Below are 22,240 nucleotides of genomic sequence, written 5' to 3' on the forward strand. Positions count from 1 at the left end.
TATGTTGTACCTGCTAAGTTATCTGTATATATACCATATTTCCCCGAAAATAAAACAGTGACTTATAGTAATTTTGGGTCCAAAAAACACATTAGGGCTTATTTTTGGGGATATCTTATTTTTTTCATGTACAACATTCATCTCTCCTCTACCCCAATTCTTCCTCTTTCCTTTATCCCCCCCCCTACATATGCAGCATCATTCCTCCCCTCACCCATCCTCCTTGTGCAACAGAACCTCCCACAGTGAAACTAACATACCTCCGCTCCGAAGCCTCCTAAAGTAGCAGGGGTGGGGGTTGCTGAATCGATGAGTCCGATTTTTTCAGCAAATCAAGCAGCACTAGTATCAGAGATGGAGTCAGGGAGTGTCGGGGACATTCGGAGGAGGGGGAGGGGCTTTGGAGGGCGATCTTCACTAGGGCTTATTCTCGTGGAAATGTAGGGCAGCTGAATACAGATCTAACGTTATAGGACTATTTTACCTGTAAAAAACAGTTTTGCATCCAGCCTGCTGCTAAATATCCATCTCCTTGTTTGCTGGCTTTTGCTGATTCCTCACCTTCATTTACCTTTGCAGTCTGTGACCTGATTACATGCAATTTGCCTCCTGTTCCGAATTGCGAGGATGGACTTGTTCCTATCTTGACAAATCCTGGTGAATGCAAACCAAATTACATGTGTGGTAAGCTTTTTTCATTGTCTTGGGTAATATGTTTAAAAGAATGCTGAAAAATTATCGTTTTTCCCTCGCCTTGTGGGGCTCGGGCCCTAATCGATCTTGACAATTTTTGTTATTAAATAGAGAGCGTCTGCAGCTGTTGGCATGATAATGACTTTCTTATATATTGCTGGAGTTCTTCTCTATGTATCATTTTTTTAAAAATTGAACATTGCCTCAATTTGTTTGGCAAGGTAAGAGATTTTATCAAATAAACCATAAACCATATGTTAGTTCCTAGGATATAGACCAAAGCAGTGATATAGGAAGGAGGGAGTGTCATCATGGAGCATTGGTGCCTTTCCTCCTCTCCATCCCCGCATATCTCTTGAAATGTTCGCTGGCGCGAGCATCTTCCACCTCCTGCTCGGTGCCGACCTTGGCTGCCTAATGACATCACTTCCTGGTTGCGGAACCAGGACGTGACGTTTGGAATGAAGCCAAGGCCGGCAGGAGGTGGAAGATGGCTGCTCATGCCGGCAAACATTTCAAGAGGCACGCAGGGGAGGTGGGGCAGCACACGAGCAGTGGGGAAGAGTAGGAGGGGGCGCACAGTGCAGTGATGCCGGGCACCTCCCTCCCTCCCTCCGCCACTGGACCAGAGGTGGGCAACAGTGGTCCTCAAGGGCCTCAGTCCATTCAGGTTTTCAAGATTTCCATAATCAATATGGAAGCAGTGCATGCAAATCAATCTCTTGTATATCCATTGTGGACATCCTGAAAGCCATCGAGGACCGTGGTTGCCCACCTCTGTTACAGACTGACTCTAGTCAATTTGCCCGCCCCGTCCAAGTGAGTTTTCTCACTGTTCCTGTCCCTGCCCCATCCCTGTAATCTCTGCCTTAACCGCACAAGCCTCGGTCGCTTATGATTTTAAAGTGTTTGAGGCTTGTGCAGACGAGGACGGAGCCTGCAGGAATGGGGCAGGGACAAGGAAAGAACTCTCAGGGACGGGACGGGAAAATGAGTTCCTGCAGGGACAATGAAAAATTTGTCCCCGTGTCATTCTGTGATTTCTATTGCAAGTTTCTTTCTGAAGGACTTTGCATTGAAAGTTATTTCATCACCTTGTGATTTCTGCATTATAGTTTATAGTTGATTTATATTCTGCCTTTATACAAAGTGGATTACAACATTACATATATAATTTAAAAATACACAAGGCACTTAGATATACATACCACAAAACTGTCAGTGTAACCTTGAGCAAGTCATTCCCATTGTCCCAGGTGAAAAACCTAGCTTTTGAGCCCCCTAGGGGCAGAGAAAGTACCTGCATATAGTAAACTAAACCTTAGGCTTACACTTCTCCCTCAGTATTTGCGGGTTTAGGTGCAGAGCCGGACCGTGAAGTGTGAAAAATTGCAAATAACTTCTCAGCCGGCTCTGACCCACCCCCGCCTCCCTCCTGCGTCCCTGGAACCTTACCTGGTGGTCTAGTGGTGAAGCTGGGCAGGAGCAATCTTCCTATGCTTCTGCCCCGTGCAGAGCCATCATCAGAATGGCTGCCGGAACTTCCTGTTGTAGTCTCGAAATAGGGCACGGGGCAGGAGCATAGGAAGATCGCTCCTGCCCCACTTCACCACTAGACCACCAGGCAAGGTTCCGGAGAGGTTTGGACGGTTTAAAAATATGCAAAAAATGAAGATAGGTTGTTTGTAAAAAAGAAATCGTGAATAACCGAATCCGTGGATACTGAAAACGTGGATTCGGAAGGAGAAGTGGATTCGGAAGGAGAAATGTATATACTGCATCTTCTCTATAAAAATAGAGCTCGGCAAGGTTTACAAAATTTAAAAGAAAAAATAAAATTAAAATTAACATAAGAACATAAGAACATAAGCAATGCCTCTGCTGGGTCAGACCTGAGGTCCATCATGCCCAGCAGTCCGCTCACGCGGCGGCCCAACAGGTCCAGGACCTGTGCAGTAATCCTCTATTTATACCCCTCTATCCCCTTTTCCAGCAGGAAATTGTCCAATCCTTTCTTAAACCCCTGTACTGTACTCTGCCCTATTACTCCCTCTGGAAGCGCATTCCAGGTGTCCACCACTCGTTGGGTAAAGAAGAACTTCCTAGCATTCGTTTTAAATCTGTCCCCTTTCAACTTTTCCAAGTGTCCTCTTGTTCTTTTATTTTTCGAAAGTTTGAAGAATCTGTCCTTCTCTACTCTCTCTATGCCCTTCATGATCTTATAAGTCTCTATCATATCCCCTCTAAGTCTCCTCTTCTCCAGGGAAAAGAGACCCAGTTTCTCCAATCTCTCAGCGTATGAGAGGTTTTCCATCCCTTTTATCAAGCGTGTCGCTCTCCTCTGAACCTCCTCCTCTGAAAGAAACGAGGTTTACAATTTTGAAAAAAGCCAAGTTTTTGGAATAGTTGGAGAGAGCCCAGATCACGCAACTGGACAAGAAAATTGTTCCAGAGCTCAATAATTTTAAAATGAAGAGATTTCCCTAGTTTGCCAGTATAGATAATGCCGTTCAACGTAGGAAAAGATAGTTTAAGTGTTTGAGTAGATCTGGTAATATCAGATCGAACAGAATTCCAAGATGGAGGGAGTAGAGAAGGAACAAAGCCATGCGAGATCTTAAATGTGAAGCAAGCACATTTAACCCTAGAGATTATTGGAAGTCAATGAAGTTTTAGCAAAAGCGGAGAAACATGATCAAATTTACTTTTTGCAAAGATCAACCTAGCTGCCGTATTCTGAATCAACTGAAGTCTTTGAAAGCTTTTCATGAACAGACTTAGATAGACCGCATTACAATAATCCAACCTCGAGAGAATAATCGATTGTAGAAAGGTGGTATATCAAATTCATGATTCTTTACCCTCTATTGGGTGATATGCTTATAGTTACAGGCGCACATTGGGATGTATGTCTGTATATGTTTCCATATGCCGTTATTCTAATTATTTATTCCTGCAGTTGACATGTAAAAGGTTGGCACCTATTTTATAGAATTAACCCCCTAGAGACCAGCCCAAAGAACATTTGTGTTACGGAGTAGGAACATAAGAACATAAGAAGTTGCCTGCGCTGAGGCAGACCAGAGGTCCATCCTGCCCAGCGGTCCGCTCCCGCGGCGGCCCATCAGGCCCACTGCCTGAACAGTGGTCTCTGACTAATTTTATAAATTACCTCTAATCCTATCCCTATAACCTGCCTCTACTCCTATCTGTACCCCTCAATCCCTTTGTCCTCCAGGTACCTGTCCAGACCTTCTTTGAAGCCCTGTAGCGTGCTTCTGCTTATCACATCCTCTGGTAGCGCGTTCCATGTATCCACCACCCTCTGGGTGAAAAAGAACTTCCTGGCGTTTGTTCTAAACCTTTCCCCTTTCAATTTCTCCAAATGCCCCCTTGTACCTGTGGTTCCCCTTAGTTTGAAAAATCTGTCCCTATCCACTTTTTCTATGCCCTTCATGATCTTGAAGGTTTCTATCATGTCTCCCCTGAGTCGTCGCTTTTCCAGGGAGAAAAGCCCCAGCTTCTTCAGTCTGTCAGTATATGAGAGGTCCCCCATACCTTTTATTAGCTTAGTTGCTCTTCTCTGGACTCTCTCAAGTACCGCCATGTCTTTCTTGAGGTACGGCAACCAGTACTGGATACAGTACTCCAGGTGCGGGCGCACCATTGCACGATACAGTGGCAGGATGACTTCCTTTGTCCTGGTTGTGATACCTTTCTTAATGATACCCAACATTTTGTTCGCTTTCCTTGAGGCTATGGCGCACTGCGCCGACGCCTTCAATGTTGTGTCCACCATCACTCCCAGGTCTCTTTCAAGGTTGCTCACCCCTAGCGGTGATCCCCTCATCTTGTAAGTGAACATCGGGTTCTTTTTCCCAATATGCATGATCTTGCATTTCCCTATGTTGAAGCTCATTTGCCACTTTTTGGCCCACTCTTCCAGCGTTGTCCGATCTTCTTGGAGGTCTTCGCAGTATAATTTAGTGTCATCATTTCTGAAAGGCTGCAGGAGTTTCTGGGAATGTGTCTCAAGCTCCAAATGAGGTTGAATGCTGATGGAAACAGGGTTGCTGGGAAGGGTGACACAACATTGTAGACCAGCAGCTGGTACAGGGTGGAAATTTGGCATTTGGAGATACGACTGTAGTGGGCAGATTTACTATTGGGAGGGGGGTGGGGAAGGGGAAGAGTCACAGGATACTGAAGCCTGAAGAGGTGAACACTTTTGCAAAGAATTAGGTTAGCAGAGGAGGGCAGCCTGGGGTCTACCCCGTGTTCTGCTGATTTTCCCTTAACCTTTTCCTATACATTTTATGTTACGCTGGTTCCAATCGTAATTATTTTAGCAAAGGTTTGTATTATTCACCGTTATCATTTACGGCTATTGTAAACATAATGTAAATAAGTCATAAGTCTGTAAATTCGAATATTTTGTGTTCCTGGCTCTTTATTAGTATGGGACATACGATGGCAATGACATTTTTGGAATGTCCCGTCATCCGGGACACACAATAGGAAAAGGTTAAATTCGAGGTCTTCCATCTGGCCCTGTGATGCTAAAGCCTGTCACTTCCACCTAGAATAGGGATCTCAAAGTCCCTTCTTGAGGGCCGCAATCCAGTCGGGTTTTCAGGATTTCCCCAATGAATATGCATGAGATGGATTTGCATGCACTGCTTTCAATGCATATTCATTGGGGAAATCCTGAAAACCCGACTGGATTGCGGCCCTCAAGGAGGGACTTTGAGACCCCTGACCTAGAAGTAACATCCGTGGGCCAGATGAGATGCCACTGTGAGGTGGACAGATCTGGAACTCACCTGTTGGATGTTCAATGGCCTTCCAGGACCAGACAGGGACAATAACACATAGTAAAAGAGGCAGATAAAGACCTGAATGGTCCATCCAATCTGCCCATTAGTTATACCCATTAAAAATACATGATTAGATGAACTTGTCTCTTCTTTGATATTTCTGGGTCATGGACTGTAAAGACCATCTGGTATTGTCCTAGGTTCCAAATGCTGAAGTTGCCATCTAATCAAGCCATTGTGACATCACTGCTGAGGTTGGCTCTTAGGCATTGGTGGAATGAAGCATTATGACATCACAATCTCAGCTCTGGAATGTTGCTACTCTTTGGGGTTCTGCCAGGTAACATAGTAAATGATGTCAGATAAAGACCTGAATGGTCCATCCAGTCTGTCCATTAGTTATTCTCATTAAAAATACATGATTAAATGAACTTGTCTCTTCTTTGGTATTTCTGGGTCATAGACTGTAAAGGTTCCAAATGCTGAATGCCGTCACTCCAGCCTATCCAACCATCCTGTTGTTTGCAGGATATCTACCGTAAAGTCTGGGCAGTAACATCCTCATGTTCCAAAGTAGTGGAGTTCCCATTGATGTCAACCCCAGCCCATCCTACATCGAATCACCACATATGGGACACAAACCGTAGAAGTACCGGCCTTAGTTCTTTAATTTACATCCTTTGTTTTCTAATTAGAGATCCTCTATGTTTATCCCAAGCTTTTTTGAATTTCATTACTGTTTTCCTCTTCACCACTTCACTTGGGAGGGCATTCCAGGCATCTACCACCTTCTCCATGAAAAAGAATTGCTCCTGAGTCTTACCATTTTCTCTTCTCTGGAACATGGCCCTTAGACCTCTCTCCTCCCACATTAAAGAGACAGAGCACAGAAAACTCTATGGCTGGAAGCTGGGATATATCATCCACAATGTGGACAGATGGATTAGCTGTCTTTCTCTGCCATCATCTACTACATTGCTTTGTAATAGTTTGCATAGGATATAGAGCAGAGCCTTCTTGTAGTGGATTCTGTTCTGTATCATTTGCCCTCAACACTTACCTCGTTCCCACAGCAGTGAACGGCAGTCCTCACATTTCGCAAACTGAAACGGTACCTTTGAAATCCTAAAGCTGGAATCCCTTGCACAGCTGCCTAGCTCTGAAACACACTGCACGAAGAAGGCTGCCAGCTGGGCTTTGTTTCATGGATGTGTTTCACTTTTTAGATCATATGATCCCTTTCCCAGGCAGATGTGTGGAGATGCTGTGTGTACTTTAGGGAATGTTTAGTTCGAAATCTGGCCTGAGACAAATTCTCCATCTGAAGTGATGACATTGGTTCCAAATGGCCACATGTGCAAGGAAATTTGCTGGGACCAGCTGAGTATATAGCAGGGTGGGGTTTAATACAACAATTTATTTCTTTTCTTAGTTTCTTCCCTGCTCAACCAAGTTTGCGAGACACTGCTCCACATCATTCTCTTCTTGGCTGGGCTGAAAACTTTTCAGCTGTCCCTCGTATTGTGATGTCATAATGCCTCATTCCACCAATGCCTAAGAGCCAGCCTCATCGGTGATGTCACAATCCCTCATTCCACCAATACCTAAGAGCCAGCCTCATCGGTGATGTCACAATGCCTCATTCCTCCAATGCCTAAGAGCCAGCCTCATCGGTGATGTCACAATGCCTCATTCCACCAATGCCTAAGAGCCAGCCTCATCGGTGATGTCACAATGCCTCATTCCACCAATGCCTAAGAGCCAGCCTCATCGGTGATGTCACAATGCCTCATTCCACTAATGCCTAAGAGTCAGCCTCATCGGTGATGTCACAATGCCTCATTCCACCAATGCCTAAGAGCCAGCCTCATCGGTGATGTCACAATGCCTCATTCCACCAATGCCTAAGAGCCAGCCTCATCGGTGATGTCACAATGCCTCATTCCACCAATGCCTAAGAGTCAGCCTCATCGGTGATGTCACAATGCCTCATTCCACCAATGCCTAAGAGCCAGCCTCATCGGTGATGTCACAATGCCTCATTCCACCAATGCCTAAGAGTCAGCCTCATCGGTGATGTCAAAATGCCTCATTCCACCAATGCCTAAGAGTCAGCCTCATCGGTGATGTCACAATGTCTCATTCCACCAATGCCTAAGAGTCAGCCTCATCGGTGATGTCACAATGCCTCATTCCACCAATGCCTAAGAGCCAACCTCATCGGTGATGTCACAATGCCTCATTCCACCAATGCCTAAGAGCCAGCCTCATCGGTGATGTCACAATGCCTCATTCCACCAATGCCTAAGAGCCAGCCTCATAGAAACATAGAAACATAGAAAAAAAGCGGCAGAAAAGGGCTACAGCCCACCAAGTCTGCCCATTCCAAGTATCCCCCCCCCTGAATTTACTTCCTTAAAGATCCCACAAGAGTATCCCATTTATTCTTAAAATCCGTCACGCTGCTGGCCTTTACCACCTGGAGTGGTAGTCTGTTCCAATGATCCACCACTCTTTCGGTGAAGTACTTCCTGGAGTCGCCGTGAAACTTCCCTCCCCTGATTTTCAGCGGATGTCCTCTGGTGGTCGAGGGACCCATGGGCCAGGAGATATCATCGGTGATGTCACAATGCCTCATTCCACCAATGCCTAAGAGCCAACCTCATCGGTGATGTCACAATGCCTCATTCCACCAATGCCTAAGAGTCAGCCTCATCGGTGGTGTCACAATGGCTTGGTTTCCCTATACAGTACTTGTTCCCATTTACTAGATACATTTGCCTCATTGAAACAAAGTGTCAAGAAAAGTGTGGAATAACTTGTCAGTTTCGTGGATCCACCATCATTCTCTTCTTGGTTGGGCTGAGATCTTTTCAGTGGCCCCTCGCAGATTACTTCCTCTACAGACAAATCATCTGAACTGCATTAACCGAGAAACCTAATGCTAAATAATCACCACCTGCTGAACCTCAAAGCAAGCACTTTAGCATTGATCGAACCAAAAACTACTATAATCTTCTCAGGCTGACAAAAAACCAACTCTCTTCCCCTGACACTTAAGCAGGTACTTTCAAGGAAAGTTAAGAAAAGCGTCCACAACCTGTGGGCACAGCTCCAAAACCTTTCTTCCAGTCTCATGTGTGGCTCTGGGAGCATCAGGGGAAAATCCAAACCTTTTAATCAAAGAAAAGAGCATTTATGATTTTAAAAATGAATGGAGCATCAGATCTCTGTCTAGGGATTTTTTTCCCCCCAGACCAACAGTGAGTGAATAAGCAAAATATTTCCCAGTTCGGTCAAACTTCTCCGTATAGTATCTGCCCTCTCAGTACTGAAATACCTCTGGAGAAAAAAGTCCAATGTACTCCACTGAATAGTAGATGTTGATAAATTTTAGAGTTAAAAATAGAAAAAATATGTAACTGATGTGGTTTTCTGGATGAGTACCAAATCTGGAGTCTGAAACAGACATCTCAGCTCCATTTTTCCGCGTGTGCTTCCTGCATCTGCAACTGTCTCTGTTTTTCAGTCTCTTTGCTTTTAATAATCAAAATCAAGTGTTCTTATCTTTTTAGACCATTAAATACACATTGAACACCTTTGAGTATGACCACACCCCTCTCTGTAAAAAATAACTTGCCCTGAGTCCTCAGTGCTGGGATACTGATGACGAACCGTCCAGCAGCGCCTCTCCCCAGCTATCTACTTCACATTCCTAAGGATGGGAGTAGCTAAGCGGAAGGAGTTTCCAGCAGGTTTCAACAGCAGCTTCTGAGAAATGAAACGCTGTAATTCGGAATGATAAATAAGGGCTATCCAGTTTCAGCTGTTAGCTGAACGGCCTTTTATGAGTTTTACAAGTTCTCGTGCTTGAACGGTCCACTAATCCTGTAAGGAGAGTTAAACAGTTTTGGGTGTGATGCCTAAGAGCTGTGCATCCCATTCTTAGCTTCCAGAAGAGGCTGGTTGTTGATTCATCCAGCTTGCCTTGCCGGCAGTGACAGGCCCTCTGTGCTTGCCATGGATGTTTTCACGCTTGTTAAATAACCATTTTGCTGTGATGGCTTTCTTCCCTCTCTCGGGGCATTTGCAAACATTTTCTGCCTTCCATTTTGCATTCTTAGGGTTCGTTTTTTTCAAGCAACAACTAATGTGATTAACACCTACCACATTCAAACAACCTGACTTCCAAGAAGACAGTTAAGCATAGCTAATTGCTTCAAAGATTATAAACCGCTGAGAATAAGGAAATAGCGCCTCCACTTGAATCTTATTGGCCTTCAAGGCATGAGCTGAATAAAAAGTTTCGTGGATGCACAGGATAGTATACAGGGCAATTGTATATGCTGCCACCTAGAGGAGAGCACCACTTACAGGCATCAAAGGCACTATTAATCGACAGGCTCCTGGGCGGACTTTCCAAAACCCGGCATTTGTCCACATTTGGAAAGCCCTGATGAGCTCCAGCCACATCTGGAAGGCATCTGAGCATGTGCGGATGAAATCACAGATAGCCACGCATGCTCCAGGCCCTCCAGAAGTGGCTGGAGCTCGTCCAGAAGAAGAGAGGATGTTCTATGTGGGCAGAGCTTGAGCCAGAACTGGGCAGGGCTGGAGGTGGAACGGGACAGAGGTCATGTGGCCAGGGTTTCCCAGAGAAAAATATGGTCTTTATTTGCTATTATTTACTATGTTACTCTGTCAAAAATGACAAAGACTAGGGGACACTCGATGAAGTTACAGGGAAATACTTTTAAAACCAATAGGAGGAAATTTTTGTCACTCAGAGAATAGTTAAACTCTGGAACGCGTTGCCAGAGGTTGTGGTGAGAGTGGATAACGTAGCTGGTTTTAAGAAAGATTTGGACAAGTTCCTGGAGGAAAAGTCCATAGTCTGTTATTGAGAAAGACATGGGGGAAGCCACTGCTTGCCCTGGATCGGTAGCATGGAATGTTGCTACTCTTTGGGATTCCGGAATCTTAATATTCTTTGGGATTCTGAAATCTTGCTATTCCTTGGGATTCTGTATGGAATGTTGCTACTCTTTGGGATTCTGGAATCTTGCTATTCCTTGGGATTCTGTATGGAATGTTGCTACTCTTTGGGATTCCGGAATCTTGCTATTCCTTGGGATTCTGTATGGAATGTTGCTACTCTTTGGGATTCCGGAATCTTAATATTCTTTGGGATTCTGTATGGAATGTTGCTAAGTCTTTGGGTTTTGGCCAGGTACTAGGGACCTGGATTAGCCACCATGGGAATGGCCTATCGGGCTTGATGGACCATTGGTCTGACCCAGTAAGGCTTTGCTTATGTTTAAAACCAGTGACCAATCAGAAGATTCAATAGGCCAGTGGTATTCCGTCAGTCTAAATGGATGAGGGATTTTGAATAAGTCAGATATACGAGGGTGGTTTGAAAAGTTTGGTAAAAAAAAATAAAATAAAATAAAAAAGCAAGTTAAACAACATAGTCTCCATCAAGGGTTCAGCGAGTTTCCAATTTTTCTGTATCATAGGAAAAATAGGTTTTTGTCAAACTCTACAAAATACTCATCGACGCCATCGATGAGTTAATGGACTATGGCACCATCTCATAGAAATTTACCAAACTTTTCAAACCATCTTCGTACATACCCAGGGGAGAGAGCTAAACAAATGTACGTATATGACAGAAGCTGTGCCGATGCCACATGGCTCGCTCGTCTGCAGCCCATCACATAGTTGCACTAGCTTGGTGACAGATTTTCTGACACGGGATTCTGGGGAGAGGCAGGGAATCTGCTTGTTCACACGGGAAAAATAACAGACAAACAAAAAAAATCCTCAGGCTGCCTTTGAATCGCTATACAACCATGTGCTGACTGCTGTAGAGCAGAGGCAGCAGCTGCTGCCATCGTATCCCGTTCCAGAGGCTGTGGATTTTCAAAAAGCACACACAGTAAACGATCAGCACGGTCCATGCCGGCTGCCTAAGCAAGTTTACACAAGAGATCAAATTTGGGGAATGAGAACACGCTCCTTTTTGTGGTGGGACCTTTGTTCTAAGTTCAGCAAAAGGTCATTTTTACATTCAGTTGAGAGCCTGGCCTTGATTTACCTATCAAATGCCATTCCTTGCAAGTAGGCCTTTCATGTTGATCTTTTCCACACAGTAAAATATTTTGCTTCTTTGCTCATCCGAGTTACAGAGAAAGCAGGTCACCGGTTAGCACATGAAAGGCCGAATTACCGATGACGGGTTGAATGGTATTCTTCCACACTGGTTTCTCTTCATGCAAATGAGATAGCATATCACTAGAGTTTGTTAATGACGTTTGACTGAGAAATAAAATGGGAGACAGCTGCTGTATATATTTATTTATTTAAAAAATGTATATTCCACTCTATCAACATTTATTGATTGATTGATTTGTTTAGCCCGTCCATCCAAAGGAGCCCAGAACGGGTTACAGGAGTACATACATAGTGACAGACATGACATATTATGATAGCTGGTAACAACATTTAAGTTACACTAAGAATGGCATTTGGGTCCCCATAGGTATAGGGTAATGGAACTTCTGAGTCATAGAAGGTAAAATGGTATAGACCAGAGATAGCAAGATCTGTGTGACTGGCGCTGTACCCTATGGTGTGATCACAACCAGGACGAAGGAAGTCATCATGCCGCTGTATCGTGCAATGGTGCGTCCACATCTGGAATACTGTGTCCAGTACTGGTCGCCGTACTTCAAGAAGGACATGGCAGTACTTGAGGGGGTCCAGAGAAGAGACTAAACTGATAAAAAGTATGGAAAACTTTTCATACGCTGACAGGTTGAAAATGCTGGGGCTGTTCTCCCTGGATAAGCGGAGACTTAGAGGAGACATGATAGAGACCTTCAAAATCCTGAAAAGCATAGAGAAGATAGACAGGGACAGATTCACTGTGGGGAACCACAAGTACAAGGGGGCACTCGGAGAAATTGAAAGGGGACAGGTTTAGAACAAACGCTAAGAAATTCTTTTTTACCCAGAGGGTGGTGGACACATGGAACGCGCTTCCAGAGGTTGTGATAGGCCAGAGCACAGTACAGGGGTTCAAGGAAGGTTTAGATAGGTTCCTAAAGGATAAGGGGTTTGAGGGGTACAGATAGAAGTAGGTTATAGAAATGGTCAGGAACCACTTCACAGGTCATAGACCTGATGGGCCGCCGCGGGAGCGGACCGCTGGGCGCGATGGACCTCTGGTCTGACCTAGTGGAGGCAACTTCTTATGTTCTTAACTTTGAAATGGACTTCACGTCTGGGTTTGAGTTCCTTGAGCCATAGGTTTTGAGGTGTTGGGTTTGTAAAGAGGCCTTCCTGAAGTTTCTAAGCACATTCCAACAAGCATTCATAAATTTATTACAAACAAATACATTAAAACAGCATTTACTTAATAGACTTCAAAACGCTTTAAAAAAAATCTAGAAAATCAGCATCGATATACCTCCCTAAACAAAAACGTTTTCAACAGAATCTTGACACAGTCAACATCGCCAAGCCTCATGAGCTTCTCTGATAATTAGTTCCATAACTGTGGGCACGCAGGTAGAATATATATTCAAATCGAGAGCAATTCTGTATCCTAGGTACCTATGTAAATATGTTTTTGTGTTTAGAATAATACCTCACTTTTGACCAGACTTTCTCTTCTGTCTTTTCAATACATCAGATGTTTATTCTTATTAAAATTTCATAAGAGATTTCTTAAAGTTTTCATCTCCGGTAAAACCTCAGTGGCTCACTTTTGTCGGAGCTAGCCTCCTCATCGGTCTATTCAAAAATCTTAGCCATTCTTTCTTTTAGAAACAAAATACTTATCTTAATTATCAAGGAGTCCCGAGCAGCTTGATAATGAAGTGTTTTGCTTATAAAATAAAGAATGGCTAAGTGATGTCTCGCAGCTTATTGTGGATTTTCAAATGTACTTGGTGATTCATTGATGGGATGGCCGAGCACTGAATATCGGGGGCGAATCTGGTCAGCAATGGCAAGTGTTTAAAAAAAACGTTCACCACCACTGGCTGAATATTGGAGGGTTTCAAGTTCAAGTTTTAAGTTTATTGATTTTTAATATACCGACCATCAACGAGTATCTAGCCGGTTTACAATAAAATACTAAAATAGAATTAAAAATAGTACTTAAAAGCAATGACTATTGAAAGAACGGAAGGTGAACATTGAGGACATAGACAGGACAGACTTGAGGGTGATGACTGAAGAGAGGGAGTGGGGTAAAGTTACATTATTAGAGATAAGAAGGGGGGAGAAAAAAAAAAGAGGGGGTGGAAAGGGAAATGGATAGAGAGGGGATAAAAACATTAGGGGTGGGATCGCTTCATGGAAGCGGTTGGTGAAATTAAGAAGAAAAATTCAGGAGTAATTGAATGCGTCTTGAAATAAAAACGGTTTTAGATTGGTCTTAAATTTGTCAATAGATTTTTTCATGACGGAGATGGGAGGGTAAAGCATTCCATAGGGTGGGAGCTACCACTGAGAAGTTTCTTTTCCTAGTATAGAAAATTTCCTTTATAGAAGGGATGAAGAGAAGGTTTTGATCAGCTGATCTGAGGGTTCGTGAGGGACGCAAGGGGATAAGGAGTTTATCGAGAAAAGAGGGTTGATGAGAAAGTTTAATTTTGAAAACCAGTAAGATGGTGCGTGATGGGGAGCCAATGGGTAAAGAGTTTTTGGGGAGAGCCAGGATTTAAGGTTTAAAGCAGTCTGAAAAGGTGGGTTTATAGAGAAAGTGGGTGGGGCGTGGGGTGGGGGGCTGTTACAGGGAGCATTCCGTAGAGGAAAGGGCCCGCTGTCTGTTAATGACGATCTCTTCTTACTTGGTAGCGTGCAGAAGGGAGGAATGCAAACAGGAAGTGAGGCCAACCTGTCCACCTCACAAGGAGCTGACGCTGAGGAAAACCCAGTGCTGTGATGACTATGAATGCACGTGCAGCTGCAGGAACTCCACCGTCAGCTGTCCGGCTGGGTATTTATCGATGTCCGTTACCAACGACTGCGACTGCACATGGACCAACTGCATTCCAGACAAGGTGAGGAAGCTCCGGGAGCCTTGGCAGTGAAGCTCTTTTCACCCGTCAAAAGGGCTTCTGTAGCATTCTGTCAGATCAAAACCGGCTCGATTATTCACTTTGACCTGAGCCCTGTGGATCACAGTGAGGGAACTGGCAGTAATACAGATCCATATAAATATTTATTTATTTATTCAAATTTCTATCCCGTTCTCCCAGAAGAGCTCAGCACGGTTTATATGTGTTTATTCAGGTCCTCAAGCATTTTCCCCTGTCTGTCCTGGTGGGCTCACAATCTAGATAATGTACCTGGAACAATGAGGGGATTAAGTGACTTGCCCATAGTCACAAGGAGCAGTGTGGATTTGAACCCACATCCTTAGGGTGCTGAGGCTGTAGCTTTAACCACTGCGCCACCCTCTCCCTCACGCCAATATCTGAGTTTATGAAAATTAAAGCCAATTAGGTTGATTTTCAAAATTACTTATGCTGTGGACAAATGCAAAGTGATGCACATTGGGAAGAATAACCTGAATCACAGTTACTGGATGCTGGGGTCCACCTAGGGAATTAGTGCCCAAAAAAAGCATTTGGGTATCATTGTAGACAATACGATGAAACCTTCTGCCCAATGTATTGCAGTGGCCAAAAAAGCAAACAGGATGCTGGGAATTATTTTTAAAAAAAGGGATGGTTAGCAAAACTATGAATGTTATAATGCCCCTGTATCGCTCCTTGGTGCGACCTCAACTGGAGTATTGCATTCAATTCTGGTCTCCTTATCTCAAGAAAGATATAGTGGAGCTAGAAAAGGTTCAAAGAAGAGCGACCAAGATGGTAAAGGGGATGGAACTCCTCTCGTATGAGGAAGGACTAAAAAGGTTAGGGCTCTTCAGCTTGGAAAAGAGACGGCTGAGGGGAGATAGGATTGAAGTCTACAAAATCCTGAGTGGAGTAGAATGGGTACAGTGGATCGATTTTTCATTCTGTCAAAAATTACAAAGACTAGGGGACACTTGATGAAGTTACAGAGAAATACTTTTAAAACCAATAGGAGGAAATTTTTTTTCACTCAGAGAATAGTTGAGCTCTGGAACGCATTGCCAGAGGTTGTGGTAAAGCAGATAGAGTAACTGGTTTTTAGAAAGGTTTGGACAAGTTCCTGGAGGGAAAGTCCATAGTCTGTTATTGAGAAAGACATAGAGGAAGCCACTGCTTGCCCTGGATCGGTAGCATGGAATATTGCTACTCCTTGGGTTTTGGCCAGGTACTAGTGACCTGGATTGGCCACTGTGAGAACAGACTACTGTGCTTTATGGACCATTAGTCTGACCCAATAAGGCTATTCTTATGTTCTTATGTAAGTTCAAAACAAAAGTCTCCATCTTGGCCTCTCTGAGTTTAATTTAATACAGAAGTAAGACCCAACTAAACAGAGCCCCTCGAAAGCTGAAGGTTTGAAGCAAAAAGGAGTCCAACTTGCAAAGTTATGAACCAGTCCCCTTCCCTGCAACCGTAGAAAAAAATTGGCAAAGCCAAAACATTGTACTTAGAGCATTCTGGCCTTATTCGTCTAAGGTATAATTTTAAGAATCGGGCAAAACTCCTGTTCTACGCTTGTTGTACAGGTATTTGCTTGCACAGGGTTGTGGATAATTAGGAAGTGGAACTCTGGAGCAGGGAGAGGCTCGGAGGGGGGGGGGGGGGCAGGAGCAACAGAAGAGGGGCTGGATTAGGAAGTAGTGACTATTCTCTGCTCCGGGATCCCCTCTTTCCTTCAGGCTACTTGGAATGAGGGGATCGAACAGAATGCCCCTGTTGCATTGAACTCTGAAAATAGGTGGTGGACTTGCATTCCAGGCCACCACCACCCCCCCCCAAAAAAAAAAAAAAAATTAAACCCTGTGCTTGCATAAGTTTTGTTGAGCAATTGTTTTCTCATCCTGACATTGTAGGAAATTCCAGCCTCAGGCACAGGATGTGCTATTTCAACACCATGGACCAAAATGACAAAAGCTTCCCCTTCTCTCCACCTACTACATGTACGGGGGAAGCATTTAATAAACCAGCTCTGTGCAGGCAAAATTTTCCACCTGGTGCTCTTAAATTTTGGCTCTTAAGATTTTCCAGGGAGGGAAGGGCTTTCGGATGTAACTAAAATCTCTTTCAGGGGGTGTTTTGCATCATGCCCCTTCCTTTCCCTTGTTCAAAACTAGACCGAAAGCCCACCTTATCGAGATTGCCTTCAACGCACAACCCCCTCCCCCCAGCTCATCACCTGAGCCAGCAGTTTAATCATTCCCGCTAACTGTAACCCTTACCCTGGCATCCTGTCTTGATTGTTCAGATTGTAAGTTCATTCGAGCAGGGACTTTCACCTTCGTGACTCTGTACAGCTCTGCGTACATCTGGTAGCGCTCTAGGAATCATTAATAGGAGTAGGAGTAGGGTTTCAGCACTGTGGAAATGGTTTATACTTTAGAGGTAGGATAAAATCATTCAATTGCAACTGTCATGAACTCACGAGCAGGGCCGGATTTTCCTATAGGCTAACTAGGCTTCAGCCTAGGACCTCAAGAAAAGAGGGGCCTACATTCAAATTGTTAGCAAAATTAAAATTACACTATTCTAAAAACAGTGAACACTAAAACACTGAACCGAAAATAAGGAGAAATTCTACGCATATGACTAATAAACCAACATACAAATGTATTGGTTAAGATCAACGCGTTTGGCCCACTGGGTCTGTTCGTTTGTATATACTAGATTGCACCAAAGTATAGTTCACTGATTGCTATGGCAAATATTGACGTGCCTTATGCTACTAAGCTCTGGTTTGTTCTTGCATAAATAAAGTACAGATTGGTGTAGATTGGAACAGACAAACGAACAGACCTATTGATATCCCGACGTTCGGTTATATTCGTGTTACTTCGATAATATGAAACACGTGTTAATGTTACTAGAAAAGATTCTTATTATGAAATAAATTTATCTGAATTGAATTTGGTTTAATCTTCAATGTACTTAATATATTTAATTTAATTTGATAGAAAATATGATAATTTTTATTGCGTATTTTATTTTCGTAGTCAAAGATTTTCATTATTTGAATTTTGTTTCTTTGTAAATGTGTTATGTTTGATTAGTTATTGTTACAAGTACTATATATGGTGCTGAGAATAAATGTCCAAATAAGTGTTCTCGACTTTCTTTTATTTGTTATCCGTGTCACATTTTTTATAAAGGTTAGTACCAATAACAACATGTTTCATTTAACATATTGATATATATCACAGTAATGATGTATTTTATTATCTCTCATGTAATTTACAAACTTAAAAATGGGAGGTGAAAGGGCCTCATAAGTGGAATAGCCTAGGGCCTCTTTTCATCTAAATCCGGCCCTGCTCACGAGTCAATATGCAAAGGCTGTATTTGTATAGATTTGTCCCCTATAACTGCTGCATGTCTCGTATTCCGCCAGTGTCATTATGATCATGTTACCCCTCTTCTCAAGTTTCAAGTTTATTTAAAAATTTGATTTGATCGCAATATCATATTCCAATGTGATTTACAAATAATAACAAAAACATGGTTAAATAAAAAAAAAACGCACATATTTAAAAACTATGACACTACAGGACATAAGAGGAAGACAGGTTTAACTACAATTCAGAACAAAATGAATTGAACATAGAGGTTAAGACAGTAGGATAGGGAATTGTTACTCACTCAATTTTCATTTAGAGGGTTTTAGTCCACTATAGAGTGTTTGAGTTCTATAGAATTCAAGCAGCTCAGTCGAAAGCGTCCTTAAAGACCCTTGAACTTACTAAGCGATTTTTCTTCCCTAATATAAATTGGAAGCAAGTTCCAAGTGTGAGGTGCCGTAACAGAGAAGATCGTGTCCCTGGTCCATTTCCGCAGCTCCTCAGTATCTCTCCGTAAACTCCCCCGCCCCCTGGAACTCCGTCTGTCTTGTCAGTACCCTTCTCCTCTACTGCCAGCTCCTGACTCCGTTCCTTCTACCTTGCTGCGCCATAAGCCTGGAACAACCGGCCTGACTCAGTACGTCCGTCTCCGTCTCTGGCGGTGTTCAAATCCACGCTGAAAACCCGCTTCTTTGAAGCTGCATTTAAGTCCTGCCACAACTCACTTGTAAAGCCCCCTTATCTGTTTGCCATGCTCTTTAGTCTGCTACCCTTTCCTACTTAAACAGCGTGTATAGAGTCACCCTTTTTGTCCTGTCAGAATTCGATTGTAAGCTCTTTCAAGCAGGGACCGTCTCTTGCGTGTTTAATGAACAGCACCGTGTGCTTCTGGTAGCGCTATAGAAATAATGAATAGTAGAAGTACAGCACGTAGGTATTCTGCCTATCGACATAGATAGCTGAATTGTAAATATTTAACTACCATGGCTAGCATTGAAAAAAAGGCTGATTGTGGAGCTTAAATATTTACCCATTGCTAGCTTCTGAGTGTGAGCCCACTTCCTGATTTTCTGTTCTTGCTGCTAATATTCTACTTGCTTTTACTAAATAATTCATTTATATTTTTGCAACCAGTGGCGTAATATTGTTGGGGGGGGAGGGTGGGGGTGGTACCTCTCCTCCTGTCTGCCTGCCCTACCCTCATCCCTCTTTAGCTCTTCACCAGTGCAAGCAACATCTCCCCAAAATACTGCTTGTGCTGGCCTCAGCTCTTCCTCTGATGTCACTTCCTGGTCCCACGACCAGGAAGTAATGTCAGAGGAAGAGCTGAGGCAGGCACGGGCAGCAGGTTGCAGATGCTGCATGTGCCAGTGAAGAGTTAAAGAGGTACCATGGGGAGGGGGGGGGGAAGCGGGGAAGGAGCATGGAAGCGGAGAAGAGGGCAGAGGGGGTGCCACTGCCCCAAGTGCTTCCTACCCCTGCTTTGCCACTATTTTCAAGCAATGCGTTTGCAAAATAAATCCTTAGCTCACATTGTGTTGCTTTTCTATGACAGGTCTGTGTGCATCAGAACATTGTGTATCCCATTGGGAGCACCTGGGAACACGGCTGCACCACCTGCACATGCACCGATATGGTTGACTCGGTTACAGGACTCCGTATCACCGAGTGTCTCCAGAAAATCTGCAACAAGATCTGCCCTGAGGTAGGTAGCGAGGAAGCAAAGGCTGTAGGAAAAGAATAGCTGTGAAGAATCTGCTCATATGAAGGCTTGTAGAGTATCATACCTAGGGTTACCAGGGTTTTGGAAAACCCCCATGAGATCCAGCTGCATCTGGAGGACCTCTAAGCATTCGAGGATGATGTCACACACCTCTGTGCATGCTCGAAGCCCTCCAGACGCGGCCGGAACTCATCAGGGAAGAAGACGAGGCTTGAGGCAGAAGTGGGCAGGGCTGATAGTGGGTTTGTGAGGCTCCAAATATGGTAAACCCTAACCATATCATACCATATAGTTTCTGATATCCCACAATTTTCAACAAGGAATCATTCTGGCTTACAATAAGATTGGAATCAGCAATTAGATTCTAGAGAGTGGGTTGACAGCCATATAGCTGAGCAATGTTGCACCGGAGAAACGCGAAGAAGGCATCAGCCCAGCAGATACTGACCATTGCTCGTCTGGGTGCCAGACTCCAGTGTCTATTCTGCAAACATTGCTTCAGTCGTGTCAGTAGAAAGCAAAGTGGAGACTCATCATTTCCATATTCCATATCAGTGACCCATGCAATCTTCTTTGTGTAACTGCATAATTTCTTTCAGGGAACATCCAACATTGTTTAATTTAGGCATTATTGAGAAAATAATTGAGCAAAAGAGATTAAAAAAAATAAAAATACAAGCTAATGTTTTGTAATGGTGCCCACTCTTGAAAGATGCAAGGTTCAGTGCCCAAGGAAAGAGAAACCTCCAGTATCAGAAAGTCCTTTGACGTTCACCTTGCATCTGTCTTTGAATCTAAAGATCTCCAGCCAATATGTTTGGTTCTCATTTTAATTAATTAGACTTTTGGAAGGATATTTCCTTTCCACCTTCTGTGGAAATCATTCCAGAGATTAATTGAAATCATTATTTTTACTTAAGTCTGGTCTAGAGTTTCTGATTCATTAGTAGAAATAGCACCAGATGCTTTTTCTGGGAATTTCTTAGACTTAATGAATTGTAACAACACATTGAGAAGGGGGGAGTTTGAAGGCCTCAGGCATCTAAGTTGGTTTTCAGAAAGAAACACTCTGTGGAGTTTCTCTTTGCAGAGAATTCTTCACTCCATATACGTTGCGCTGTACTAGGCATAGGCATCGGAACGGGGGAGCAAAGGTGCCGTGGATTCCCCCCAAATTAGCCCCCTACCCCTTCCCTCCCTCCCCTGTCAGGCTCTTCACCCAAGGGAACAGGTTTCTTCTGCCGCTGAGTGGCAACAAGCAGGAGTGCACTTTGGTGCTCCTGCTCGATGCTGAGCGGCTTCTTGACTGGCTTCCGTGAATTCTCGTAAGTCGTTGGTTACATCAGATAGGACCCCAGAAGAAGGTCTTTTCTGACCGACACACAGATCATGTCGGGTCCATACCACAACATTTTTACTGTGTAACCTTGGACAGTTTTATTGCTCTGCACCCTTTTCTGTGAAGACTTTTTAATAAACTTGTGCATCAAGACCATCAGTTCCACTGTTTTTTGACCTTTGTGTTGGTTTCTTCTATACATCTGTGGAATCTTTTGGGTGGGCTTTTTTGCTGCTTGTTAGAACTAACCATGGCCTGATCACAATTCCCCAATCATATTCTTCACCTCCTGGACCACTATCTTGATCACATACTCCACCCCATCATAATCCCCCACTCATCATCCGGGGCTTACCAGCTCTGTACATAGTAGTTCAGTGGGTCCTAGAGCAAGAGTGATCCTCAGTCGCTCCTGCCCTGCTGGTGCTATGTCCCCAAATGGCACCCTTGGCGATAATTTCAAACTACTACTGCTAGGGGTCATGTTTCCTAGGAACATGACCCCTAGTGGCAGTCGTGTGTGACTACCTCCAAAGTTGCCATTTGGAGAGATCGTGCCACTGGACCGCCAAGAACAGGACTGGTAGAGGCCCCTGATGATGAATGGAGGTCCTTTGGGCACAGTGGGGGATTGTGATCAAGATGGTGAAGGTTTGTGCGACTCACAAATGAAAGATTAAATTAGATATGATCATGGGAGAGAGCAGTGTGATTGGGAAGATGGGGGGTTGTGATCGAGGATGGGTAGACGGCACCGTGGTCCCTTTAGTAGGGTTACCAGATGTCCGGGGGTCCAGACGGCTTTTCAAAACCCGGCACTTTGTCCAGGTTTTGAAAAGCCTCCTCAAATCGCGTCAGGCAGGGAGGAAGTCCTCACATCCGCGGACTTCCTACCTGCCTGACAAGAGCAGGCAGCAGGGGTGGGGCTAGAGTGGGACTGGGGGGCGGGCTTACGGTGTTACAGGGCAGGGATGGGCGGGCCTGGGGGGGGGCGGGTCTAGAAGTCCAAATTTTCCAACTGGAAAATCTGGCACCCTACCCTTTAAGCTCCAACCTGGGAGCATTGGACCAATGCTTTGAGGCCGTATGCTTCTGGGCTGATGAAATAATGATGCTTACAAGATGACCCTCAAGCAGATTTATTCATTTACCATGGGGAGTCAGAAACCTGCAGTATT

General features: G+C 44.0%; 1 protein-coding gene and 1 long non-coding RNA gene across 2 annotated transcripts in view; one reads left to right on the plus strand and one right to left on the minus strand.

Moving 5' to 3' along the window:
- VWF (von Willebrand factor) overlaps positions 1 to 22,240 on the plus strand; it is a 221,916-nt gene that overhangs the window by 156,242 nt on the left and 43,434 nt on the right. Inside the window, exons 41-43 of the mRNA XM_033953476.1 lie at positions 580 to 684; positions 14,382 to 14,587; positions 19,556 to 19,705. Coding sequence (XP_033809367.1) covers positions 580 to 684; positions 14,382 to 14,587; positions 19,556 to 19,705 — 461 coding nt within the window. The remainder of the gene's footprint in view (positions 1 to 579; positions 685 to 14,381; positions 14,588 to 19,555; positions 19,706 to 22,240) is intronic.
- LOC117364354 lies at positions 11,885 to 19,084 on the minus strand. The gene is made up of 3 exons (XR_004540219.1): positions 18,302 to 19,084; positions 16,888 to 17,024; positions 11,885 to 12,402 (listed from the first exon to the last, which is right to left on the minus strand). It is a non-coding gene; the product is annotated as an uncharacterized LOC117364354 (long non-coding RNA).

Source organism: Geotrypetes seraphini, chromosome 7, assembly GCF_902459505.1.
Source record: "Geotrypetes seraphini chromosome 7, aGeoSer1.1, whole genome shotgun sequence".
Lineage (NCBI taxonomy): Eukaryota > Metazoa > Chordata > Amphibia > Gymnophiona > Dermophiidae > Geotrypetes > Geotrypetes seraphini.